The sequence below is a fragment of the Salmo salar genome, chromosome 12 (genome assembly GCF_965601325.2).
Source record: "Salmo salar chromosome 12, fSalSal1, whole genome shotgun sequence".
Lineage (NCBI taxonomy): Eukaryota > Metazoa > Chordata > Actinopteri > Salmoniformes > Salmonidae > Salmo > Salmo salar.
Window position 1 is genome coordinate 13,835,001 of NC_138302.1, and position 27,734 is coordinate 13,862,734.

Genomic DNA, 27,734 nt, shown 5'->3' on the forward strand with positions numbered 1-27,734 from the left:
ATAATGTAACAAATATGTCAGAAGCCTATTAAGTCTCTCTCTCACTTTCTCTCTCGCTGTCTCTCCCCCTTCTTTGTCTTTTGCACCAACCCAGCCTGTTGTGCTTTTCCTTTTTTTTTTTTTTTTTTACAAATGTGTTGCTGACACAGTCACGTAGCTACTTCCTGTTCTCTCAGTAACAGTACGGCAAAGAGAATAAGTAAGACTAAAACCACAACTCTGAGAAAAGCTATCCCTTACTTCACCATAAAGGTAAGAAACTTACTTCAATAAACAGTTGTTTAATAATATGTTCAGATAATATGATAAAAGAGGAAGTCAATTAATGGGGAGAACCGGTTGAACGTTTCTGTCGGCTGAATGAGCGCCGGTTGAGCATTCCGACAGCATTTCCTTCCATAAGCCATGAGAAAATTGTCCGGATGCTGGGACTGTGCGACGGAATTTATACTACTAACGTTATCTGTACTTGGTGGCGCAGACGCTGTGTTATCGTTTATCACACTTAAATGACCCTTGCCTTACGATTGCGTCTGAAGCTGGGCTTGCAGCACGGCTATCCTCACCATAAGGCGATAGTTCTCCTGAAGTTAGATGGCATAATGTTAATGTTACTACTTTGCTTTTTCGGCTGGTGGAGGTCCTGTAGAACCATGTCCAGATAAAGTGTCCGGGGTGAAAAAGTTTAATGAAAAACATTGTGAAAAATAAAAATATTAAACGTTTATTAATTAAAAATGTAAAAGTAAAAACTGTAAAGTTAGCAAGTAGCAAATTTACATTAGCAATGAAGTAGTAACAAACCTCACAGCAGCATGTAAACAAGTCCACAAGTTGTGACTGGAAATGACAACACAAATTGTTCTTCAAGTGTGTTGCATTGTTATTGACACATAGGGCGCCATTTTGTGAAAGCGTATCTGGTGGTTTTCTATTCTTAAAATAGCGCCCCTAGTCACTTCCTGTTTCTGTGTCAGTAAGATGGAAAGTTAAAAAGTCATGACATTGCATAAAGCGTCACTAAAAAGCAACAATGTTATTTTTTTTAAATCAAAGTTTATTTTGGGATTTAAATGTTCTGTCGATGCTAAACACATATATACATACAAGTCAAATGACACATTTTCATCCTTCATGAATTGTATTTTGCAATTGTTAAAACATCTGCAATTGTAAACTCAGCAAAAAAAGCAACGTCCCTTTTTCAGGACCCTGTCTTTAAAAAAATCATTCTTAAAAATCCAAATAACTTCACAGTTCTAAGTTGTAAAGGGTTTAAACACCGTTTCCCATGCTTGTTCAATGAACCATAAACAATTAATGAACATGCACCTGTGGAACGGTTGTTAAGACACTAACAGCTTACAGACGGTTGGCAATTAAGGCATGCTGCAAGGAGGCATGAGAACTGCAGATGTTGCCAGGGCAATAAATTGCAATGTCCGTACTGCGAGACGCCTAAGACAGCGCTACAGAGAGACAGGACGGACAGCTGATCGTCCTCGCAGTGGCAGACCACGTGTAACAACACCTGCACAGGATCGGTACATCCGAACATCACACCTGCGGGACAGGTACAGGATGGCAACAACAACTGCCTGAGTTACACCAGGAACGCACAATCCCTCCATCAGTGCTCAACCTGTCCGCAATAGGCTGAGAGTGGCTGGACTGAGGGCTTGTAGGCCTGTTGTAAGGTAGCTCCTCACCAGACATCACCGGCAACAACGTTGCCTATGGGCACAAACCCACCGTCGCTCGACCAGACAGGAGTGGCAAAAAGTGCTCTTCACTGACGAGTCGCGGTTTTGTCTCACCAGGGGTGATGGTTGTATTTGCGTTTATTGTCAAAGGAATGAGAGTTACACCGAGGCCTGTACTCTGGAGCGGGATCGATTCGGAGGTGGAGGGTCCGTCATGGTCTGGGGCGGTGTGTCACAGCATCATCGGGCTGAGCTTGTTGTCATTGCAGGCAATCTCAACGCTGTGCGTTACAGGGAAGACATCCTCCTCCCTCATGTGGTACCCTTCCTGCAGGTTCATGCTGACATGACCCTCCAGCATGACAATGCCACCAGCCATACTGCTCGTTCTGTGCGTGATTTCCTGCAAGACAGGAATGTCAGTGTTCTGCCATGGCCAGCGAAGTGCCCGGATCTCAATTCCATTGAGCACGTCTGGGACTTGTTGGATTGGAGGGTGAGGGCTAGGGCCATTCCCCCCAGAAATGTCCGGGAACTTGCAGGTGCCTTGGTGGAAGAGTGGGGTAACATCTCACAGCAAGAACTGGCAAATCTGGTGCAGTCCATGAGGAGGAGATGCACTGCAGTACTCAATGCAGCCACCAGGTACTGACTGTTACTCCCCCCCCCCCTTTGTTCAAGGACACATTATTCCATTTCTGTTAGTCACATGTCTGTGGAACTTGTTCAGTTTATGTCTCAGTTGTTGAATCCTGTTATGTTCATACAAATATTTACACATGTTAAGTTTGCTGAGAATAAACACAGTTGACAGAGAGGACATTTCTTTTTTTGCTGAGTTAATTTAGTATTTTTTTCTACATATTATATAATACAAATCAATATTATGGGATTTATTTCTGTGTCTCATAGATAAAGACTGTAGAGACAAAGAGATGGAGAGCATCTGCTCCAAAAGGAGGAGAGAAGGGGAGAAATGCTCAAGGAGGAGAAAAAAGGGGGACACTGAAGGGAAGAGAGAAGAGGGGGACACTGAAGGGAGGAGAGAAGAGGGGGACACTGAAGGGAGGAGAGAAGAGGGGGACACTGAAGGGAGGAGAGAAGAGGGGGACACTGAAGGGAGGAGAGAAGAGGGGGACACTGAAGGGAGGAGAGAAGAGGGGGACACTGAAGGGAGGAGAGAAGGTAATGTATCTGAGGTGATACACCAGAAATGGCCTCCTTAAGAAGTAATGGTTATTTTGTACCATAGTCTATTGACAATAGCTTTATCTTTCTACTATTTCTATATTTTCTATTTTAAATGAGTCTCGTGTGTAAATAAATACTGTACAGTTACCTATATATTTATAATGTATCGATGTGTTTCTTACCTGGATTTGTTTGTAACGTGTGTGTGTGTGTGTGTGTGTGTGTGTGTGTGTGTGTGTGTGTGTGTGTGTGTGTGTGTGTGTGTGTGTGTGTGTGTGTAATACACCTGTCCATTCTCCACCCTAGATGCAACGTTTGTGTACAGACACATGGCGGACCTCATTCAGAGGGTTACCAAGGTGATGCCCATATCAGATCAACTGCTCCAGTTGGGTATGATCCATGATGAGGCGTACTCTAACATCCATGCTGCCCAGACCAGCCAGGAAAAGATGAGGGTGCTGTACAAGACCTTAAACACAGCTAAAGTCAAATCAGCCTTCTACAGGATCCTCCAGGAGAATGATCCTAATTTGATCCAGGAGCTAGGTCTGTCTCTCTCACTCTCTCTCTAACTCTCTCACATCAGTGTCCTCTAAACCTCGTTTGATACCTCTGACTGAAGTCTGTTTGAATTACAGTAGAATATATTCTTCTTCCCTTCCAGGTGGGCCTGTCTTTATAGAGACTGAGATCATTGGGGAAAGGAGAGGTATGTCTGTTAAGACTAACATCACACAATGTATAATGTACACACACAAGTTTCACGTTGTATTAGTCATCTGTAAAGGATACAATAAGATAAAAAAAAAGAACATAAAGTAATAGGTGTGTGATAAGTGTATAAATTGTATTTAGCAAAAACAATTAAGCATGATTGTGTGTGTGTGTGTGTGTGTGTGTGTGTGTGTGTGTGGTGTGTGTGTGTGTTGATGGGTGTATATCTGTGTGTGTGTATTGATGAGTGTATATCTGTGTGTGTGTGTTGATGGGTGTGTGGGTGAGTTGTATATCTGTGTGGGTGAGTGAGTTGTATATCTGTGTGGGTGAGTGAGTGTATCTGTGTGGGTGTGTGTGTGAGTATATATCTGTGTGGATGAGTGCATATCTGTGTGGGTGTGTGTGTGAGTCAGTGCAGGTGGTCAGTCCAGTTCAAGTGTTCAGCAGTCTTGTAGATACCAACAGGTTTAGAGACATTACATTTACGTCATTTAGCAGACAGTTTCTATCAATCTGCCATATGGTAAGGGAGTGAACAGCTCGTGGCTGGGGTGTGTGGGATCTTTGATGATGCTTTGGGACTTCCTCAGACACACTTTCTCTTGTAACTTTACTTATTGAAGTTTTAAAGTGTGGTGTTCTTTTCAGTGGATGACATCACACAAAGAGTTAAAGAGGAACATAAAGCCAGTCTGAAGAAGAAGTTTGGATTAGTATTTGAAGGCACTGCATTGCAACGTACTCACCTCAACAATATCTACAGACAACTCTACATCACACATGGAGAGAGTGAAGGGGTTAATGACCAACATGAGATTCGACAGATTGAATATACACCCAGGACAGAAAAATCTACAGACACTCCAATCAACTACAATGACATCTTCAAACCCTTATCTGGAGAAGAGGGAGAAACGGAGGGATCCATCAGAACTGTGCTGACGAAGGGCATCGCTGGCATCGGAAAAACATTCTCTGTGCAGAAGTTCATCCTCGACTGGGCTGAAGAAAAAGCTAATCAGGATGTTGATTTGGTCTTTGTGCTCCCTTTCAGAGAGCTGAATTTGATTAAAGATGATCAGTACAGTATTCATGGACTTCTGAATTACTTCCACCCCAAACTTAAAGAGATAAAAGATGCACAGAAATATGCAGATTGTAAAGTCATGTTCATCTTTGACGGTCTGGATGAAAGCCGACTACCATTAGGTTTTCATCAGAACAAGAAGTTGAGTGATCTAACTGAAACGTCATCAGTTGACAGGTTGATGACAAACCTCATTGAGGGAAATCTACTGCCCGAAGCTCTCCTCTGGATAACCTCCCGACCAGCAGCAGCCAATCAGGTCCCCCATGAGTACATCAACAAGGTGACAGAAGTACGAGGGTTCAATGACAAACAGAAAGAAGAGTATTTTGAGAAGAATGTTGAGGATGAGAAGCTGGCCAGGAAAATCATCTCTCACATTAATACATCAAGGAGCCTCCACATCATGTGCCACATACCAGTCTTCTGTTGGATTACTGCCATGGTTCTTAAGAACAAGTTGAGTGGAGAGATCACAACTCTGACTGAGATGTACAATCACTTCCTGCTCGTTCAGACACAACTGAAAAGCAAGAAGTATGATGGGAAATATGAGATGGATCTGGCCACAATCATAGAAAGAAACAAAGAAATAATTCTCAAACTGACACAACTTGCATTTGAACAGCTGGTGAAGGGAAATCTGATATTCTATAAGAAAGACCTAGAAGAGTGTGGCATTGATGTCAGTGAAGCCTCAGTATACTCTGGGTTTTGCACAGAAATCCTGAAACAAGAGCATGGGTTGTATCGGAAGAAAGTGTACTGCTTTGTTCACCTGAGCTTCCAGGAGTTCCTTGCTGCTCTGTACGTGTTCCACTGCTGTGCGAGCAAGAACATCAAGGCCCTGGAGTCTTTCATTGCGGATGTGTCATCAGAGCTGCCCTTGCATGAGCTGCTGAAGATGATGGTGGATAAAGCCTTGGAGAGTGAGAATGGACACCTGGACCTGTTCCTCCGCTTCCTTGTTGGCATCTCAACAGAATCCAACCAGAGTTTGTTACAAGACCTTCTGCCACAAACAGAGATCAGCTCAGAGACTGTTGAGGAAATTAAGAAATACCTCAGGAAGCCAAATGTAGATGAAGTCTCACCTGATAGGTACATCAATCTACTCATCTGCTTGACTGAGATGAAAGATGATTCAGTACATGAGGACATTGACAACTTCCTGAAGTCAGGATATGGACAAGAAGAAAAACTGTCACCTACTCACTGCTCAGCACTGGCCAACGCACTGCTGATGTCAAAAGGTGTGCTGGATGAGGTTGACCTGCGGAAATACAGCATATCATTGAGGAACAGACTGATCCCAGCTGTAATGAAATGCAGAAAGGCAAAGTAAGTAATATCATCATGTAAAAATCACAAATCTCAATAATTATACCGGTATCCAATATTTTCCCTGCCCGGCCCCCCCCCCCCCCCCAAAACGATACCGATAACCGATGTATATAAAAAAAAATAGCGGCCTTAAGCATTCTAGTACAGTTAAATAATTAGCCTCGTAAGGATTGGCCTTTTTTTTTCAATTTTCGCCTAAAATGACATGTAGCTCAGGATCAGCTACTTTGTCTTGCTGACGTCTCTGACTTCCTCACTGTAGGCTGTCTCATCATCGTCGCTGATCAGGCCTCCCACCATCATGTAATCTGCAAACTTAATGATGTTGTTGGAGTAGTGCAGTCTTGGGTGAACAAGGAGGGGACTAAGCATGCAGCCCAGAGTGGCCCCCGTGTTGAGAGTCAGCATGACGCATGTGTTGTTACCTACCTTTACCACCTGGGGGTGGCCCACCAGGAAGTCCAGGATCCAGTTGCAGAGTGAGGTGTTTAATCCCAGGGTCCTTCGCTTAGTGATGAGCTTGGAAGGCACTATGGTGTTGAACGCTGAGCTGTAGTGAATGAATAGCATTCTCACGTAGGTGTTCCTTTTGTCCAGGTGGCAAAGGGCAGTGTGGAGTGCAATAGAGATTGCATCATCTGTAGATCCGTTGGGGTGAAATGCGAATTGGACCGGGTCCAGGGTGTCTGAGTTGGTGTTGATGTGAGCCCTGATCAAAGCATTTCAGGGCTACAGATGTGAGTGTCATTTAGACAGGTTACCTGGTGGTCTTGGGCACAGGGACTATGGTGGTCTGCATGAAAAATATAGGTATTACAGACTGGGTCAGGGAGAGGTTGAAAATGTCAGTGAAGACACTTGCCAGCTGGTCAGCACATGCTTTGAGTACCCGTCCTGGAAAACCTTCTGGCCCGTGATCACAAAGTAATCCAAAACCGTTGGTTCTCTCATGCATAGTTCAGTGTTGCTAGCCTCGAAAGCACTCACAGAAGGTATTTAGCTCGTCTGGTAGGCTCGCGTCACTGGAAATCTCACGGCTGGGTTTCCCTTTGTAATCCCTGATGGTTTGCAAGCCCTGCTACATCCGACAACCGTCAGAGCCGGTATAGTAGGATTCGATCTTAGTCCTGTATTGACACTTTACCTGTTTGATATGTACAGTATTAATGAAGCCAGTGATTGATGTGGTAAACTCCTCAATGCCATTGGATGAATCCCAGAACATATTCCAGTCGGTGCTAGCGAAATAGTCCTGTAGCTTAGCATATGATTCCTCGGACCACTTCTGTATTGGTACTTACATGAATTTTTGCTTGTAAGCAGGAATCAGGAGGATAGAGTCAGATTTGCCAAATGGAGTGTGAGGGAGAGATTTGTACTGTATGCATCTCTGTGTGTGTGGAGTAGCCTGTAGTTACACAGGTGACATGCTGGTACATATTACCTAAAACGGATTTCAGATTTCCTGCGTTAAAGTCACTGGCCACTATGAGCACCGTCTCTGGGTGTGTGTTTTCTTGTTTGCTTATGGCCCTATAGAGCAGATCCAACATCTGTACAGGACCAAATACAAACCCAAAAAGGCCTGGGTGTTGATAGTATCCTAAATTAAATGATAAAATATACAGGCCACAAATTCCAATTGGCTATATTTAAACTCTTTAACATCATCCTGAGCTCTGACATCTTCCCCAATATTTGGAACTAAGGACTGATCATTCCATCCAAAAGTGGACAGAAATTCGACCCCAATAACTACCGTGGGATATGCTTCAAGATCAACCTCGGGAAAATCCTCTGCATTATCATTAACAGCAGACTCCTACATATGTCAAATTGGCTTTTTACCAAATTACCTAAATGACAGAGCCTTCATCTACATTTTCGCCTAAAATAACATACCCAAATCTAACTGCCTGTAGCTTAGGACCTGAAGAAAGGGTATGAATATTCTTGATATTATTTGAAAGGAAACACTTCGAAGTTTGTGGAGTTGTGAAATGAATATAGGAGAATATAACACACTAGATCTGGTAAAAGATAAAACAAACAAAAAAAATGGTTTTCTATTTTTGTTGCATCATCTTTGAAATGCAATAGAAAGGCCATACATTGAGATAGGAAGCTGGGGATAATTTAGATGTTGTCTTCAAGAGGGCAGTAGTGTGTGTGCAAAGTGTCAGACTGATACATTCAAGAATGCCAGCAGCATACCACCCTGCACCCCACTGCTGGCTTGCTTCTGAAGCTAAGCAGGGTTGGTCCTGGTCAGTCCCTGGATGGGAGACCAGATGCTGCTGGAAGTGGTGTTGGAGGGCCAGTAGGAGGCACTCTTTCCTTAGGTCTACAAAAAAAATAACCCAATTCCCCAGGCCAGTGATTGGGGACATTGCCCTGTGTAGGGTGCCGTCTTTTGGATGGGACGTCAAATGGATGTCCTGACTCTCTGAGGTCCTTAATGATCCCATGGCACTTATCGTAGGGGTGTTAACCCCGGTGTCCTAGCTAAATTCCCAAGCTGTCCATCATACCATCACAGTCACCTAATCATCCCCAGCTTACTATTGGCTCATTCATCCCCCTCTTCTCCCCTGTAACTATTCCCCAGGTCGTTGCTGTAAATGAGTGTGTTCTCAGTCAACTTACCTGGTAAAATAAATAAAATGAGAGAGCTACATAATATTTTTTATGAAGTCTCCCAGGTGTCCCTCACGAGCGTTAACAAATGCACCCAAGTCATTGATACATTGATACATTTTCAAGTACATAACGATAGAGAACATACAAGGCTATGGTAATAAAAAATTCAAGTTTACACACTCCCAGGAATGTCAAACATGATGGATCATTAGCTTCCCTACATAAAAGGTACTAACCTTCACACCTCTAGTTGGCCGGGTGGGGGTGGAGTCAGAGACAGCAGAGGGGTCAGACTGGAGGACCCAGTTCCTACATTTTAATGTGTGGCGGATGGAGGACTTGAATGTAGTCTCTTTGGCGTTGGCTCCCAGAGGTCATCTGAGTCTCTACCACTATTGAGGATGTTTTTTGAAATCAGTTAGAACTCAAGTTTACTGTTGCTTATCTTATTTAACCTTTATTTTATATGCATATATATATTATATAGAGTGTGGGGAACACACTCACTATAATGAAATATGTGGACCAATAGGCAATAAGAGACTCAGAAACCACAGCATGTCATAGCCAACATAACACATGCAACTGCATTAGCATGAGAAGAGATACACATTTTACTTACTGATCTAAAAGTATCTTTTCCTTCCAAAAATCATTATTGCGCGCTGGAATCAAAACTGCTCACTCAGACTCCATTCGTGCTGTGTCACTCTCCCGGTTCGTTTTTGCAATATCTCAAAAAGTACCTGATTTGTCATACTTGAGTAAAAGTAAAGGTACCTTAATAGAAAATGACTCAAGTTAAAGTGAAAGTCACCCAGTAAAATACTACTTGATTAAAAGTCTAAAAGTATTTGGTTTGAAATATACTTAAGTATTAAAAGTAAATAGAATTGCTAAAATGTAAAAGTAGAACTATAAACCATTTCAAATTCCTTATTTTAATCAAACCAGACAGCACAATTATATTACATTTTTTTATTGCCAGGGACACACTCTAATACTCAGACATCATTTACAAACGAAGCATTTGTGTTTAGTGAGTCCACCAGATCAGAGGCAGTAGGGATGACCAGGGATGTTCTCTTGATAAGCGTGTGAATCGGACCATTTTTCTGTCAAAATGTAACGAGAACTTTTGGCTGTCAGGGAAAATATATAGAATAAAAAGTACATTATTTTCTTTAGGAATATAGTGAAGTAAAAGTAAAGGTTGGCAAAAATATAAATTGTAAAGTACAGATCCCCCAAAAAACGACTTAAGTAGTACTTTAAAGTATTTTTACTTAAGTACTTTACACCACTGCAGATTGGCTAACGTCAGACTCTCTGATGAGCACTGTGGATCACTGGCCTCCGTTCTCCAATCAGCAGACTCACCTCTGAGAGAACTGGACCTGAGGAACGGTCAGCTGTCTGATGGTGGTGGGAGGGAACTCTTAGCTGCTCTGAAACATCCCCACTGTAAACTACAAATCAAAATCAAATCAAATTTTATTGGTCACATACACATGGTTAGATGTTAATGCGAGTGTAGCAAAACGCTTGTGCTTCTAGTTCCGACAAAGCAGTAATATCTAACTGTCACAATCTTCACCTTCATCTGAAGATATTTCAAAATCACTGTCAGACCAATACGCAGCGGGTTGCGTGCTCCACATCATTTTATTAAAATATGATGTACACGAAAAAACAATAAACACAACAGTTTCACAGGCTGAACAGACAGCAATGCAAAAGATAACTACCCACAACCTACCAAACAAACACACACCCCTATATAGGACTCTCAATCAGAGGCAACTAGAAACACCTGCCTCCAATTGAGAGTCCAGCACCCAAACCTAAACATAGAAAACCTAAACTAGACAGAATGCAGAAATACAACCTCAAACATACTAACCTAGAACATACACCCAAAACCCAGGAACACATAAATCAAACACCCCTCTACAACACACACAAAACCCCCACCATACAAAACAAACATACCTCTGCCATGCCCTGACCAAATAATACAAATAAGCCTCTATACTGGTCAGGACACTAACAATAATATCTAACAGTAATATCTAACAACTACCTAATACACACAAATCTTAACCTGTCTGGGCCAGTGGGACGCTTGCGTCCCACCCTAATCAACAGCCAGTGGAATCGCGTCGCGCTAAATGCAAAACCTCATAAATGCTATAACTTCAATTTCTCAAACATATGACTATTTTACACCGTTTTATAGATACACCGCTCCTGAATCGAACCACGTTGTCCGATTTCAAAAAGGCTTTACAGCAAAAGCAAAACATTAGATTATGTCAGCAGAGTACCCAGCCAGAAATAATCACACAGCCATTTTCAAAGCAACTAGCATGCATCACAAATACCCAAAACACAGCTAAATGCAGCACTAACCTTTGACAACCTTCATCAGATGACACTCCTAGGACATCATGTTACACAACACATGCATTTTTTGTTCGATAAAGTTCATATTTATATATAAAAACAGCATTTTACATCAGCGCATGACGTTCAGAAAATATTTTCCCTCAAATGCTTCCGATGAAGCAGCGCTACAAATTACAAAATTACTATTTGAAAACATTGTTAAAATGTAATATTGTCATTCAAAGACTTATAGATTAACATGTCTTGAATGCCATCTCTTTGCCAGATTTAAAAATAACTTTACTGGGAAATCACACTTTGCAATAAACGACGTGGTATGCCCAGAAAAAAAGTCTAGGCTATAAATGTTGGAGCCATCTTGGAACGATCAACCATCAAAAATACTATTGTAAATAATCCCTTACCTTTGATTATCTTTATCAGAAGGCACTTCTAGGAATCCCAGGTCCATAACAAATGTAGTTTTCTTCAAAAAAGTTAATAATTTATGTCCCAATAGTGTTAGCGCGCTCCGAAGGCTAGTGAAAATGTATCGTGTGCGTCTGACTTGTCGTCAGGAATGAGCAAAAAAAATATATTTAAGTTCGTTCAAACATGTCAAACGTTGTATAACATAAATCTTTAGGGGCTTTTTCAACCAGGGCTTCAGTAATATTCCATTGGGACGGTTGCATTGTCTTTCAAAAAGTTTCGAAAAGGGAGAGTACCCATGGGCGCCGTCGTCACAATGGTAATGGCCCATCCCCTGTGACCAAGATAAACATCCTCTCTTTCAGTCAATTTTGATAGTAGGAGACTCAAACCACTTTGTAAAGACTGGGGACATCTAGTGGAAGCCATAGGAAGTGCTAAATGAATCACAAGCCCCTGTGTGTTTCAATGGCAAATGTTTGAAGTGATATCCACACATCAGATTTCAGTTTCCTGTCAGGATTTGTCTCAGGGTTTTGACTGCCATATGAGTTCTGTTATACTCACAGACACCATTCAAACAGTTTTAGAAACTTTAGGGTGTTTTCTATTCAAATCAAACAATTATATGCATATTCTAGTTACTGGGCAGGAGTAGTAACCAGATTAAATCGGGTACGTTTTTTTATCCGGCCGTGCAAATACTGCCCCCTAGCCCTAACTTAAGGGATGAATGAGAATATGTACATGTAAGTATATGGATGAGCGATGGCGACGGTGCAATAGATGGTGTAAAATACAGACACAGGTTAATACTTTTGAGAGGGTTCCTCACATGGTGAAAACTCATTGATTGTTGGACAGTTTGTAAGTTTCAAATGCATTTTTTCTTGGTAATAATTGCTATTACTCGGAGGCCTGGTCCAAAGATTCATACGTACTACAGGTAAAAATGCATATTAATACTAGCAGAATAAAACTTTTGATATGCTTGATGCCTTTGCAAACAATGCATTTAAATAGATTATTTTGTTAAATTAAATTGTTTTGTCTATAATGTTTTTTCTAATGTTGCTTTCAAAGTTGTTTACTTGTTACTCATCATGTCGCAATATATTATCCCCTTTAGGCTGAATGGATGTTCCCTGACAGAGAAAGGGTGTGAAGTGTTGGCCTCAGCTCTCAGCTCAAACTCCTCTCACTTGAGAGAGCTGGATCTGAGTCACAATGACCTGCAGGATTCAGGAGTGAAGCTGCTCTCTGCTGGACTGGGGAATCCACACTGTCAACTAGAGAAACTGAGGTCAGTACTTAGAAACATACGTGCTCAATACAAAGATGATGTGTCAAAGCACAACATCATTACAGTAGCCAGTAAGTCAGCTCAACCAATAAGGTAAATACTGGGTTAACTGGGGACCCACATTGTAAACTAGAGAAACTGTGGTTAGTATTTAGAAACAGTATTGGGTTTATTGGAAATATGTATATACTGTGTATCAGCTATCACCACTAGAGGGCAGCAGTCCTGTTGTAAAATCATGTTGACCTGTCTCTGCAGGCTGTCATTCTGTAGAGTCACAGAGGAAGGCTGTGCTTCTCTGGCCTCAGCTCTGAGGTCAAACCCCTCCCACCTGAGAGAACTGGACCTGAGCTTCAATCACCCAGGAGATTCTGGAGTAAAGCTGCTCTGTGCTAGACTGGAGAAACTCGAGTTAGTACAGTTACTGTGAAAATGTTATATTGTTGTATACATACACAGACTGTGTGTCACTCACTCTGTCTGTTCCTCTGTCTCTCCCACAGTGTGGGCCATAATGAAGAGTTCTGGGTTAAACCACAGCTGATGAAGACATGTAAGGGTGTTAGTTATATGGAATCCGATTATTAACCAATACTTTTGACAAACAAGCGCATTATTAAACACACACACACATTCTAACAAATTCTAGCCAATTCCCTCTCCTCTAACTTGTCCTCTTGTCTGCAGATGCCTGTGATCTCACACTGGACCCAAACACAGCACACAGAAACCTCTCTCTGTCTGAGGGAAACAGAAGGGTGAAGAGGGTTAAAGAGAAGCAGCCGTATCCCGATCATCCAGAGAGATTTGATTTGGTTCCCCAGGTGCTGTGTAGAGAGGGTCTGACTGGGCGCTGTTACTGGGAGGTAGAGTGGGGCGGGCTGGCTGAGATAGGAGTGACATATAAAGGCATCAACAGAAAAGAAGATGGTTCTGCCAGTGACTTTGGATACAATAACAAGTCCTGGAGTCTGGCCTGCCGTGGGAATCATTACACTGCCTTCCACAATAATGAATATACTACAATACCTGCTCCACACCTCATTAACCCTCCTCAACCCCAGAGAGACCTGTCCTCCTGTCCTCCACACCTCAGAGTAGGAGTGTTTCTGGACTGTCCGGTCGGCACGCTTTCCTTCTATGAGATCTACTCTGACACAATGACCCATGTGTACACATTCCAGACCATATTCACTGAGCACCTCTACCCAGGGTTTGGTGTTTCTAATGAGGAGGGCTCTTCAGTGTCCCTCAGCCAGGTAGAGTAGTCTCCTGTTTCCTGGAGGAACACCTGGGTCTCCATGGAAACACAGTCACACTCCTGTTCTAACTGAACCATGTGACACGATGGGGTGTTGTTGACAGTGATCATGACTTCAGATATGAACATTGTAACAGAAACATTTTGTTGACAGTGACCATGACTTCAGATATACGTATTCACACCACTGAGTCAATACTTTGTAGAAGCACCGTTGGCAGCGATTACAGCTGTGAGTCTTTTTGGGTAAGTCTCTAAGAGCTTTGCACACCTGGATTGTACATTATTTGACCATTATTATTTGTTCAATTCTTCAAGCTCTGTCAAATTGGTTGTTGATAATTGTTAGTTAGCATTTCTCAAGTCTTGCCATAGATTTTCAATCTGATTTAAGTGAAAACTGTAACTAGGCCACTCAGGAACATTCAATGTCATCTTGGTAAGCAACTTTTTATCCTATAAAATGCCTTACTCCTTGCTGATGACAAACATACTCATAACATGATGCAGTCACCATCATGCTTGAAAATATGAAGAGTGGTACTCAGGGATGTGTTGTGTTGGATTTGCCCCCAACATAACGCTTTGTATTCAGGACAAAAAGTTCATTTCTTTGCCACATTTTATGCAATATGTTTTTAGTGCCTTTGTTACAAACAGGATGCATGTTTTGGAATATTTTAATTCTGTACAGGCTTCCTTCGTTTCACTCTGTCATTTAGGTTAGTATTGCGGAGTAACTACGATGTTGTTGATCCAACCTCGGTTTTCTCCTATCACAACCATTCAACCATGTAACTGTTTTAAAGTCACCATTGGCCTCATGGTGAAATCCCTGAGCAGTTTCCTCCCTCTCTGGCAACTGAGTTAGGAAGGATGCCTGTATCTTTGTAGTGACTGGGTGTATTGATACACCGTCCAAAGTGTAATTAGTAACTTCACCATGATCTTAGGGATATTCAGCGTCTGCTTTTTTTTTTACACCCATCTACCAATTGGTACCCTTCTTTGCAAGGCATTGAAAAACCTCCCTGGTCTTTGTGGTTGAATCTGTGCTTGAAATTGAGGGACCTAACAGATAATTGTATGTGTGGGGTACAGAGATGGTGTAGTCAATCAAAAATCATGTTAACCACTATTATTGAACACGGAATGAGTCCATGCAACTAATTATGTGATTTGTTAAGCACATGTTTACTCCTGAACTTATTTAGGCTTGTCATAACAAAGAGGTTAAATACTTATTGACCCAAGATATTTCAGCTTTGAATTTTTTGTTAATAAAATAAAATCCCACAAACAAAATTCCACGTTGACATTATGGGGTATTGTGTGTAGATCACTGACACAAAATATCAATTGAATCAATGTTAAATTCAGGCTGTTACATAACAAAATGTGGAATAAGTCAAGGGGCGTGAATACTGTCTGAAGGCAACATATGCAGTATAGGCCAACATATTGTATGTGTACTGTAGACTACAATACGCTTGGTTTTTGTAACGAGCTCTTTACCTGATCTTACATATGATTTGCATTGGATTGGTTAGGTCCAGGCTTTCTCCTGACTCCTAGATTCAAGCCTTAGAAATATTACTGTTTTAAAATAATAATAATAATAACTTTATGTCATAGACTACAATTAGAGCCTATACTGTCTGATTCCCACTAGGCCTATGTCGAAGTGTAGATTTGTTGGTTTGATGAAAATGAGAGAGAGAGAGAGAGAGAGAGAGGGAGAGAGAGGAGAGAGAGAGAGAGAGAAAGGGAGAGGGAGAGAGAGGGGGGAGCGAGCGAGACAGAGCTAGACGAGGCCGCGTTTAACGGAAATCGGTGCCATTGAGAAACAGTGCGCACGTTACTTTCCGCTATTACGCTAGGGTATCTAACGAATCCATACATTCGATCGTCGGTCATATCAACTCTATTCTGTCGTGAGGTTTATGGAGCATTACGGACTATCAGGCCTACATTCGTTAAATGTGCTGGATAATATCTCTCCGGGTGTAATCTTGGAGCCCACCGCATTCCAGGCTAGAGAGAGGAAGGATGCTGACTCCTACTAGGCTATGCGCTACTGAAGTGTTTTACATTGGCCAATAGCCCAGCCTCAACAGTGCGACTGCATTTTGACTGGAATCGACGAAAGAGAATATAATATAATATGACTTCCATTTGCTATGTGTTATATCTGTACGTTTGTATTTGTCATCCAACTGGACTAGCCTGTAGAATAGGCTACAGCCATCGCCATAGGAACCCGAGGGAGATATCATTATAATTAGCTACTTTAGTGCAACGTGACGTGCAACAGCGGGAAACAGTCGAGTCCTATTAGGGGAGATTGAGCGTATGTGTAACGCTAAAGTGGCTTGTTTTTCCTCATGTGGTGTATTTTTCGTCGAGGAGGATACGCTCGCGTTGTCGGATAATTCCCACGTCAGGGATCGGTTGACTCCCTTCTTTATTCCATCTCGCTCTCACACACACGGTGCGCGTGGCCTCGCCCGGGAGCAACCGGGTCGCCTATTACACGGGCTTATTTTTACTGCATCGGCAAGGAGGAGAGAGAGCGAGAACCGAGTATAAACAACGGGAGGGAAGGATTGGGGGACCGGAGGAGAGAAGAGGAGAGGCGGGATGAAGGAGGAGACGCAGTGACCGACAGAGGAGGAGGAGGGAGACTCGAGCGTTCGAGGTAAGCGGGAATAATGGTGACGGTAGGGTACATGTATGAAGAACGGTTTGGTCTGTACAATCACACACAAACACACTCCCACACATATACGACTCAGGCTACGGTTTGGCCTGTCAGTATGGCGCATGCATGTAGACTCCTGTGTGTGTGTGTGTGTGTGTGTGTGTGCGTGCGTGCGTGGGTGTCATACACATGTTGACTAGTGGCGTCTCCTGCTGTGTGTGAGTTGTTTTAATGCACCATGGAACATTCCAACAGGCATTCAGAATCTCTCCCTCTTTCTGTTTTCTGACAAATAGACAGTAGGATGATAAGAGGGATAGTAGGGGGTTTGTTTACCGACAGGCTGTCTTACTGAGTGGTGAATCACTCCCATTCCTGTCCCAATGATTTTCAAATGCATTCTAATCCAATTTCAAATCAAGTGTGTGTGTGTGTGTGTGTGTGTGTGTGTGTGTGTGTGTGTGTGTGTGTGTGTGTGTGTGTGTGTGTGTGTTCGTGCATGCGTGTGTGTTTCTATGTATGTTGTGTGTCTGTGCGTGCGCGTGTGTGTGATGATTGTGTTACAACTCTTTGAAGAGTGTGTTATCTTTGTCTCTGCCTCTCCTCTGTGATGGTATTCTGTAGGGAGCGTGTGTGTGTGTGTGTGTGTGTGTGTGTGTGTGTGTGTGTGTGTGTGTGTGTGTGTGTGTGTGTGTGTGTGTGTGTGTGTGTGTGTCAGTATGTTTTGACTGGGGACTATGATGGTGGAAAGAGAGTTCACGGGGGAGAAGTAAAGACCAGTGGACGAAGAGATTATAAACAGAATGTAAAGTGCACGCTGGGTCTGTACATAGTCAATGGTTGGCTTCGAGGGGAATTTTACGGTAGGTACACCTATAGCTCATCCCTTGGCAGTAGTACTGTAGATTACTGTATCACTGACCTCAACCCAGAGTCTCTCAGACCGTTCACTGTCAGCCTACTGACACCCCTGTCAGATCACAGCAAAATCACAGTCTACTTCAACAGAGCAATACTCAATCATGAGGCATCAAAGCCAAAGGAACTGAAGAATATTAAGAAATGCTATAGATGGAAGGAATGTAGTGTGGAAACCTACCAAAAAACTATTAGGCAACAATAAATGTAATCCCTTTTAGACAACTTCGTGGACAAAACGTTTTACTCTAATAGTGAAGGTGTAAATTTGGCAGTAGAAAACCTAAACTATACTTGACCTCTCAGCTTTCCTATCAAATCTAACAATTTCAAGCCGACAGCCGAAGAAAATGAACAATTGCAAATGGTTTGATCAAGAATGAAAAACCTAAGAAAGAAATTGAGAAACCTTTCCAACCAAAAACATAGAGACCCAGAAAAGCTGAGCCTACGCCATCACTATGGTGAATCACTAAAACATTACAGAAATACACTACGGAAAAGGAAGGAACAGCACGTCAGAAATCAGCTCAATGTAATCGAAGAATCCATAGACTCTAACCACTTCTGGGAAAATTGGAAAACAAACAATAACACGAAGAGTTATCTATCCAAAACGGAGATGTACGGACAAACCACTTCTCCAATATTTTCGGCTCTATAACAAAGAATAAACAGCAGCAACAACATATACATTATCAAATACAAATCTTAGAATCAACTATTAAAGACAACCAGAACCCACTGGATTCTCTAATTACATGGAATGAGCTAAAGACAAAATTCAAACCCTCCAACCCTAAAAGGCCTGTGGTGTTGATGGTATCCTCAATGAAATTATAAAATACACAGACCACAAATTCCAATTGGCTATACTTAAACACTTTAGCATCATCCTCAGCTCTGGCATCTTCCCCAATATTTGGAACCAAGGACTGATCACCCCAATCCACAAAGGTGGAGACAAATTTGACCTCAATAACTACCATGGGATTTGCGTCAATAGCAACCTTGGGAAAATCCTCTACAATATTATTAACAGCAGACTCGTAGGTCAAACAAAAAAACTATACGTAGCTCGGCCTAAACATCAGCACCACAGGTAACTGTCACGCCCTGCCCTGAGAGAGACGGTTTATTTCTCTATTTTGTTAGGTCAGGGTGTGGGGTGGGCTGTCTATGTGGTAAATTTCTATGTTCCATTCTATGTTTTCTATTTCTTTGTGTTGAGCCGAGTATGGTTCCTAATCAGAGGCAGCTGTCTATCGTTGTCTCTGATTGGGAATCATACTTAGGCAGCCCTTTTTCCACCTTCAGTTGTGGGATCTTGTTTTTGTACAGCTCTGTTTAGCCTGCAGAATGTGACGGTCGTTTTCTGTTGTTTATTGTTTTGATTTAGTGTTCTGAGTTAAAATAAATTTATCATGAGCACTCACCACGCTGCACCTTGGTCTACTCCTTTTGACGATCGTCACAGTAACTTCCACAAAGCTGCGAACGATCTGAGAAACAAGGCAAGAAGGGCCTTCTACGACATTAAAAGGAACATCAAATTCGACATACCAATTAGGATCTGGCTAAAAATACTTGATTCAGTTATAGAACCCATTGCCCTTTATGGTTGTGGGGTCTGGGGTCCGCTCACCAACCAAGAATTCACAAAATGGGACAGACACCAAATTGACACTCTGCATGCAGAATTCTGGAAAAACAGAATTTGTGCAATCTGCTAATGATCAAAATCCAGAAAAGAGACGTTAAATTCTGCAACCATCTAAATGGAAGCGATTCCCAAACCTTCTATAACAAAGACATCACCTACAGAGAGATGAACCTGGAGAAGAGTCCCCTAAGCCAGCTGGTCCTGGGGCTGTGTTCACAAACACAAACAGATCCCCAGGACAGCAACACAATTAGACCCAACCAAATGTGACCCGATTCAGGAAACTAGGCATTTGTCGTAAGTCACAACTTCACAGGAGAGGCATTTCAACATTATTTTTTGGGGGGCAGAAATGCCTTCTCGAACATGTGAACTTTCATGTGCCTTAATAACAAACTTGTATGCCATCTGTAAATACGACTATAATTGTTAAATTACGAGCCTGGTTGGTTAAGCCACAGAAAAAGTCAAAAACCTTCCCACTAGCCATGATTGGCTGAGATAATGAGTGGGCTGGACATGCCAAGAGAGGAGTTCGGATTGGTCAGTCTGTGTTGGTAATCCTGCCGAACGCAGCTTTAAAAAAAATGTATTGTGTGGTGGAGCTGCATAAGTGTTGCTCTCCACTTTCTGGAGGATGAAGTTTAGAAATCAGTGGAATTGGAGTATAATAGCTAAAGAGATGGAGAAAACACCTGTCTCCGGATAACATCTTCAAACTATGGTATTGCATTCCTGACAGGGAGACGCGTCCATCATGCATGATGATTTATGTATCCAGGTAAGATAGTCTAGCGTTAGCTAGCTACATTTTCAGATATTACACGTTTCTGTCACGTCTGCTCCCACTTTTCCCTTTACTGGCGCTTGAGGGCGCCAGATTACCCTGCATCACACGCGCCTGTCATCAATCATGCACACCTGCCATCCCTCGTCACTCGCATCAGCGTTATTGGACTCACCTGGACTCACTTATCTCCTGTTTATTTCCTCCCCTATATTTGTCAGTTCCCCAGCTCTGTTCCCGGCCCTCAAGCGCCAGGGGAAGGGAAGAGCGGGAGCAGACGTGACAGTTTCTAATTTTGACAGAAGTGGTTTCATTTCAAGCTCCTGTTAGCTAGCTAGCTAACTTTAGCTGGCTGGCTCCCTAGCTGACATTATTATTTGTTTCCCAGAGCCATTTGCTTTTCTAGTTAGAGGCTAATGTTAGCTAGCTAACATTGAACCTGGTTGATTAGCTCCCAGCACTGTGGCATTGTTGACACTTTGTTCATTGTTGTTTAACTAGCTAACTGACGTTAGCTGGCTGGCTCATTAGCTAACGTTGTGTACAACACCCGTTGAATATGGCGGGTGTCAGTAAATGTCTGCAAAAAAACGTCATGAAATTGTTACCAGCAGAGCTGGTTAGGCAGTTTTCATGTTATCCGGAGGTAAACAAATCATTGGCCAGTTCGTCAAGTATGTTCTCCGAGTGCGAAACAAGATGGGTGGGGCTAAAGCTTGTGAACGATGCTGAATGGGTGTAGACAAAGAAGAGCTCTTCACTAGATACCAAAACATTCAAAGGCCATTTTCTCAAAAGTGAGTTTACAAGTTGATCAACTTTCAAAGCAGAATAACTTCCCCATTGTTCCTCAAATGCAGTGTATGATATACCATTGTGTAGCTCTGAGTCTCTAGTGTTATCCAATGTAAAAAACACAATTTCACATTATGCTTCTGAAGACCTGATCCAGGTGGTGAGTCACAAATCATGAGAAAACAAAAAGATAATTACTTTACACTTTGGAAAGAATTAACAAAAAAACAGAGCAAACTAGAATGCTAATTGGCCCTTAACAGAGAGTAAACAGTGGAAGAATACCTGACAACTGTGACTAACCCAAAATGAAGGAAAGCTTTGACTATGTACAGTCAGTGAGCATAGCCTTGCTATTGAGAATGGCCGCTGTAGGCAGATCTGGTTCTGTGTGTGTGTGTGTGTGTGTGTGTGTGTGTGTGTGTGTGTGTGTGTGTGTGTGTGTGTCTGTCACAGGAAAACAAAGCAAATCTAACCAGTATATCATTCATTTACATCAACCACCAGATACAAACATCTAATTTTCATACACACACACACACGCACGCACGCACACACGCACGCACGCACGCACCCACGCACCCACACACACACACCCACACACACACACGTCCACACGCACACCCACACACTGCTTATTTGGTTGGGTCTTATACAGTCTGCAAGGGAAATCAGGCAGGAAAATAAAACCTGTAGGGTCCCCTTATACCACTATTTACATATGTACCTACAATATACACACACACACACACACACTGACTCACTTACTAACATACACACGCACACACACACGCACCCATACACACACATGCACATGCTGTCACGCACGCACATACACACACGCTCACTCATTAACACACACACACAGACACAGACACACACACAGTCTCTCTCTCGTCCAGCATGTCTTTGTGTCCCTTTATTGTGTCCTAATGTCCTTCATCCTGAGGCTAGTCTCCTTCTCTCTCTCTCCCTCCCACTCTCCCCCCTTCCTCTCTCCTTCTCCCTTCCTCTCTCCTTCTCTATCGTATTCAGTCTTACTTTCTCTTCCGTGTCCTGTGTTCTCTGTCTCCATTTAGGCCAGACTTTGACCAGGGGCTGGATTTTGTCCTCAGCCTGGTCTGGGTGTGTGATGCTGGGAGAGTGGGGTACAGTAGGGAGAGGGCTGGAGGTGGGAGAGTGTGTGTGTGTGTGTGTGTGTGTGTGTGTGTGTGTGTGTGTGTGTGTGTGTGTGTGTGTGTGTGTGTGTGTGTGTGTGTGTGTGTGTGTGTGTGTGTGTGTGTGTGTGTGTGTGTGTGTGTGTGTGTGTGTGTGTTTGAGTACCGTGGACATTTGATGCCTGACCTAAATCTGTCTGCCATCATTACTTAACTCGGAGATGGAGAGAACCTCAGGAAACACACACAACAATATGAGAGAGCACTCTGCAATGAAAGACGCCCCCAAAAACATTATACTGTGTGTGTGTGTGTGTGTGTGTGTGTGTGTGTGTGTGTGTAATATGTATTTGTGTAGCCAAGTTGTGCTGAAAAATAATCTGTCAAATGTTTCTGATGGTCCTGTGGGAGACCAGGGTGTGGGTGTGTTTATGCGCGTGTGCGTGTGTGTGTTAGATATGGGCAATATGGAGAAAAATCCACATTGCGATAAATTTCCTGAATTGATGCGATAATTATAAAAATATCGATACATTTATAACAATTCTGAACCCTAGTTTATAACATTCATCTGCACCATAGTTAATAACATTCATCTGCACCATAGATTATAACATTCATCTGCACCATAGATTATAACATTCATCTGCACCATAGATTATAACATTCATCTGCACCATAGATTATAACATTCATCTGCACCATAGTTAATAACATTCATCTGCACCATAGATTATAACATTCATCTGCACCATAGATTATAACATTCATCTGCACCATAGATTATAACATTCATCTGCACCATAGATTATAACATTCATCTGCACCATCGTTTATAACATTCATCTGCACCATAGATTATAACATTCATCTGCACCATCGTTTATAACATTCATCTGCACCATAGATTATAACATTCATCTGCACCATAGATTATAACATTCATCTGCACCATAGATTATAACATTTATCTGCACCATAGATTATAACATTCATCTACACCATCGTTTATAACATTTATCTGCAGCATCATTTATAACATTCATCTGCACCATAGTTTATAACATTCATCTGCACCATAGTTTATAGCATTCGTCTGCACCATAGTTGATAACATTTGTCTGCACCATAGATTATAACATTCATCTGCACCATAGTTTATAACATTCATCTGCACCATAGTTTATAACATTCATCTACACCATAGTTTATAACATTCATCTGCACCATAGATTATAACATTCATCTGCACCATAGTTAATAACATTCATCTGCACCATAGTTTATAACATTCATCTGCACCATAGTTAATAACATTAATCTGCACCATAGTTTATAACATTAATCTACACCATAGTTAATAACATTCATCTACACCATAGTTTATAACATTCATCTGCACCATAGTTTATAACATTCATCTGCACCATAGATTATAACATTCATCTGCACTATAGTTAATAACATTCATCTGCACCATAGTTTATAACATTCATCTGCACCATAGTTAATAACATTCATCTGCACCATAGTTTAGAACATTCATCTGCACCATAGTTAATAACATTCATCTGCACCATAGATTATAACATTCATCTGCACCATAGTTAATAACATTCATCTACACCATAGTTTATAACATTCATCTGCACCATAGATTATAACATTCATCTGCACCATAGTTAATAACATTCATCTGCACCATAGTTTATAACATTCATCTGCACCATAGTTAATAACATTAATCTGCACCATAGTTTATAACATTAATCTACACCATAGTTAATAACATTCATCTGCACCATAGTTTATAACATTCATCTGCACCATAGTTTATAACATTCATCTGCACCATAGATTATAACATTCATCTGCACTATAGTTAATAACATTCATCTGCACCATAGTTTATAACATTCATCTGCACCATAGTTAATAACATTCATCTGCACCATAGTTAATAACATTCATCTGCACCATAGTTAATAACATTCATCTGCACCATAGTTTATAACATTCATCTGCACCATAGTTAATAACATTCATCTGCACCATAGTTTATAACATTCATCTGCACCATAGTTTAGAACATTCATCTACACCATAGTTAATAACATTCATCTGCACCATAGTTTATAACATTCATCTGCACCATAGTTTATAATATTCATCTGCACCATAGTTAATAACATTCATCTGCACCATAGTTTATAATATTCATCTGCACCATAGTTAATAACATTCATCTGCACCATAGTTTATAACATTCATCTGCACCATAGTTTATAACATTCATCTACACCATAGTTAATAACATTCATCTGCACCATAGTTTATAACATTCATCTGCACCATAGTTTATAATATTCATCTGCACCATAGTTAATAACATTCATCTGCACCATAGTTTATAATATTCATCTGCACCATAGTTAATAACATTCATCTGCACCATAGTTTAGAACATTCATCTGCACCATAGTTTATAACATTCATCTGCTCCATAGTTTATATCATTCATCTGCACCATAGATTATAACATTCATCTGCACCATAGTTAATAACATTCATCTACACCATAGATTATAACATTCATCTGCACCATAGTTAATATCATTCATCTGCACCATAGTTTATAACATTCATCTGCACCATAGTTTATAACATTCATCTGCACCATAGTTTATAACATTCATCTGCACCATAGTTTATAACATTCATCTACACCATAGTTTATAACATTCATCTACACGATCGTTTTATTTTTTATTACCCTTTAAACTACTGCCACTAGTTTGATGGTTGAAGGCATCAACTGTTCCATTAACAACACCCTATTTAGCCAACTATTTCATTCCATTTCAAATGTCACATTTCTCTATTATAGGCTACTTATCGTAATGAACCATATCATCAAATGTCTTTGATAAGTCATCGGTAAGGTTGGTGTCGATGATTTTCCAGGTTTGTCGCCCAAGCTCGGGGGGGGGTGGGTGTGTGTGTGTGTGTGTGTGTGTGTGTGTGTGTGTGTGTGTGTGTGTGTGTGTGTGTGTGTGTGTGTGTGTGTGTGTGTGTGTGTGTGCGTGTGTGTGTGTTCTCCTCCAGCAGTGATGACCTCCCTCTGCTCTGGCTTCATCCCCTCTGTACTGAAGTATCATGTAACCTACCCAGACAAGACGCTCATCACGTTATACCATAAGCTTAGCAGCACCTTAAACCATCTTACTATCTAGCCAGGTCTCTCAGTATCCACTGGGAAATTAGACATCCGTCCAGATAAGCAGGACTTTAGGAGATGACTTCAAAACCTGCCACTAGGGGGCAAAAGTGAGCCCTATCAGCATCAGGTATGCCTGGGTTCCACTACGGAGGTTGTAGACGGGGATGGGCGTAAGCCGCGAAGCCCCTGCTCTGACTGTCGCCTGTTCAGTCCCAGTGTTAAGGCTCTCCTTTTTTTGGTTTGTGTGTTTTTTACCACAGCCCAAACCTTAACCCTTAACTTGACCATTCAGAATGAATGCCTACATTTAAACTGCAACATTAAATCGTATTCAAATCTGTTCATATACACCCCCGGTGGACTGTGTGTGTTTACAGGCAGTTGGACCTGCCATCACCCCTTTGAACTGGACTGTGTGTGTTTACAGGCAGTTGGACCTGCCATCATTCCCTTTGAACTGGACTGAGTGTGTTTACAGGCAGTTGGACCTGCCATCATTCCCTTTGAACTGGACTGTATGTGTATACAGGCTGTAGGACCTGCCATCATTCCCTTTGAACTGGACTGTGTGTGTTTACAGGAAGTAGGGCCTGCCATCATTCCCTTTGAACTGGACTGTGTGTGTTTACAGGCAGTTGGACCTGCCATCATTCCCTTTGAACTGGACTGTGTGTGTTTACAGGCAGTTGGACCTGCATCATTCCCTTTGAACTGGACTGTGTGTGTTTACAGGCAGTTGGACCTGCATCATTCCCTTTGAACTGGACTTTGTGTGTTTACAGGCAGTTGGACCTGCCATCATTCCCTTTGAACTGGACTGTGTGTGTTTACAGGCAGTTGGACCTGCATTATTCCCTTTGAACTGGACTGTGTGTTTACAGGCAGTTGGACCTGCCATCATTCCCTTTGAACTGGACTGTATGTGTATACAGGCAGTAGGACCTGCCATCATTCCCTTTGAACTGGACTGTGTGTGTTTACAGGAAGTAGGGCCTGCCATCATTCCCTTTGAACTGGACTGTGTGTGTTTACAGGCAGTTGGACCTGCCATCATTCCCTTTGAACTGGACTGTGTGTGTTTACAGGCAGTTGGACCTGCATCATTCCCTTTGAACTGGACTGTGTGTGTTTACAGGCAGTTGGACCTGTATTATTCCCTTTGAACTGGACTGTGTGTGTCTACAGGCAGTTGGACCTAACATCATTCCCTTTGAACTGGACTGTGTGTGTTTACAGGCAGTTGGACCTGCCATCATTCCCTTTGAACTGGACTGTGTGTGTTTACAGGCAGTTGGACCTGCCATCATTCCCTTTGAACTGGACTGTGTGTGTTTACAGGCAGTTGGACCTGCATCATTCCCTTTGAACTGGACTGTGTGTGTTTACAGGAAGTAGGGTCTGCCATCATTCCCTTTGAACTGGACTGTGTGTGTTTACAGGAAGTAGGGTCTGCCATCATTCCCTTTGAACTGGACTGTGTGTGTTTACAGGCAGTTGGACCTGCATCATTCCCTTTGAACTGGACTGTGTGTGTTTACAGGCAGTTGGACCTGCATCATTCCCTTTGAACTGGACTGTGTGTGTTTACAGACAGTTGAACCTGCCATCATTCCCTTTGAACTGGACTGTGTGTGTTTACAGGCAGTTGGACCTGCATTATTCCCTTTGAACTGGACTGTGTGTGTCTACAGGCAGTTGGACCTAACATCATTCCCTTTGAACTGGACTGTGTGTGTTTACAGGCAGTTGGACCTGCCATCATTCCCTTTGAACTGGACTGTGTGTGTTTACAGGCAGTTGGACCTGCCATCATTCCCTTTGAACTGGACTGTGTGTGTTTACAGGCAGTTGGACCTGCATCATTAACTTTGAACTGGACTGTGTGTGTTTACAGGAAGTAGGGCCTGCCATCATTCCCTTTGAACTGGACTGTGTGTGTTTACAGGCAGTTGGACCTGCCATCATTCCCTTTGAACTGGACTGTGTGTGTTTACAGGCAGTTGGGCCTGCCATCATTCCCTTTGAACTGGACTGTGTGTGTTTACAGGCAGTTGGACCTGCCATCATTCACTTTGAACTGGACTGTGTGTGTTTACAGGCAGTTGGGCCTGCCATCATTCCCTTTGAACTGGACTGTGTTTGTTTACAGGCAGTTGGACCTGCCATCATTCCCTTTGAACTGGACTGTGTGTGTTTACAGGCAGTTGGACCTGCCATCATTCCCTTTGAACTGGACTGTGTGTTTACAGGCAGTTGGACCTGCCATCATTCCCTTTGAACTGGACTGTGTGTTTACAGGCAGTTGGACCTGCCATCATTCCCTTTGAACTGGACTGTGTGTTTACAGGCAGTTGGACCTGCCATCATTCCCTTTGAACTGGACTGTGTGTTTACAGGCAGTTGGACCTGCCATCATTCCCTTTG

At 42.2% G+C, this 27,734-nt stretch overlaps 1 protein-coding gene and 1 long non-coding RNA gene across 4 annotated transcripts in view; both read left to right on the plus strand.

The window, feature by feature from the left end:
• Positions 1-141: 141 nt before the first annotated feature.
• On the plus strand, positions 142-15,374 carry LOC106564232 (NLR family CARD domain-containing protein 3). Of its 3 annotated transcripts, none has more exons than XM_082958604.1 (9): positions 142-252; positions 2,616-2,888; positions 3,201-3,443; positions 3,562-3,606; positions 4,263-6,042; positions 12,635-12,808; positions 13,067-13,219; positions 13,312-13,361; positions 13,496-15,374. In XM_082958604.1, exons 2-9 carry the CDS (start codon positions 2,639-2,641, stop codon positions 14,074-14,076), a joined length of 3,276 nt encoding a protein of 1,091 aa, XP_082814730.1. In that variant the 5' UTR covers positions 142-252; positions 2,616-2,638; the 3' UTR covers positions 14,077-15,374. The 3 variants fall into 3 exon arrangements, with proteins under 3 accessions (XP_082814730.1, XP_082814731.1, XP_082814729.1); XM_082958603.1 differs by lacking the exon at positions 142-252 and adding an exon at positions 260-2,348; XM_082958605.1 differs by lacking the exon at positions 2,616-2,888 and having other exon boundaries at positions 167-252.
• A 463-nt stretch (positions 15,375-15,837) lies between these two features.
• LOC145859402 (uncharacterized) overlaps positions 15,838-27,734 on the plus strand; it is a 28,532-nt gene continuing 16,635 nt past the window's right edge. The window contains exon 1 of the long non-coding RNA XR_014379605.1: positions 15,838-16,767. This is a non-coding gene — a long non-coding RNA (uncharacterized LOC145859402). The remainder of the gene's footprint in view (positions 16,768-27,734) is intronic.

Coding starts and splice junctions, on each gene's coding strand:
- LOC106564232 (XM_082958603.1), top strand. Junction 6,043..12,634: donor ATGAAATGCAGAAAGGCAAA/GTAAGTAATATC, acceptor TATCCCCTTTAG/GCTGAATGGATGTTCCCTGA. Junction 12,809..13,066: donor TGTCAACTAGAGAAACTGAG/GTCAGTACTTAG, acceptor CTGTCTCTGCAG/GCTGTCATTCTGTAGAGTCA.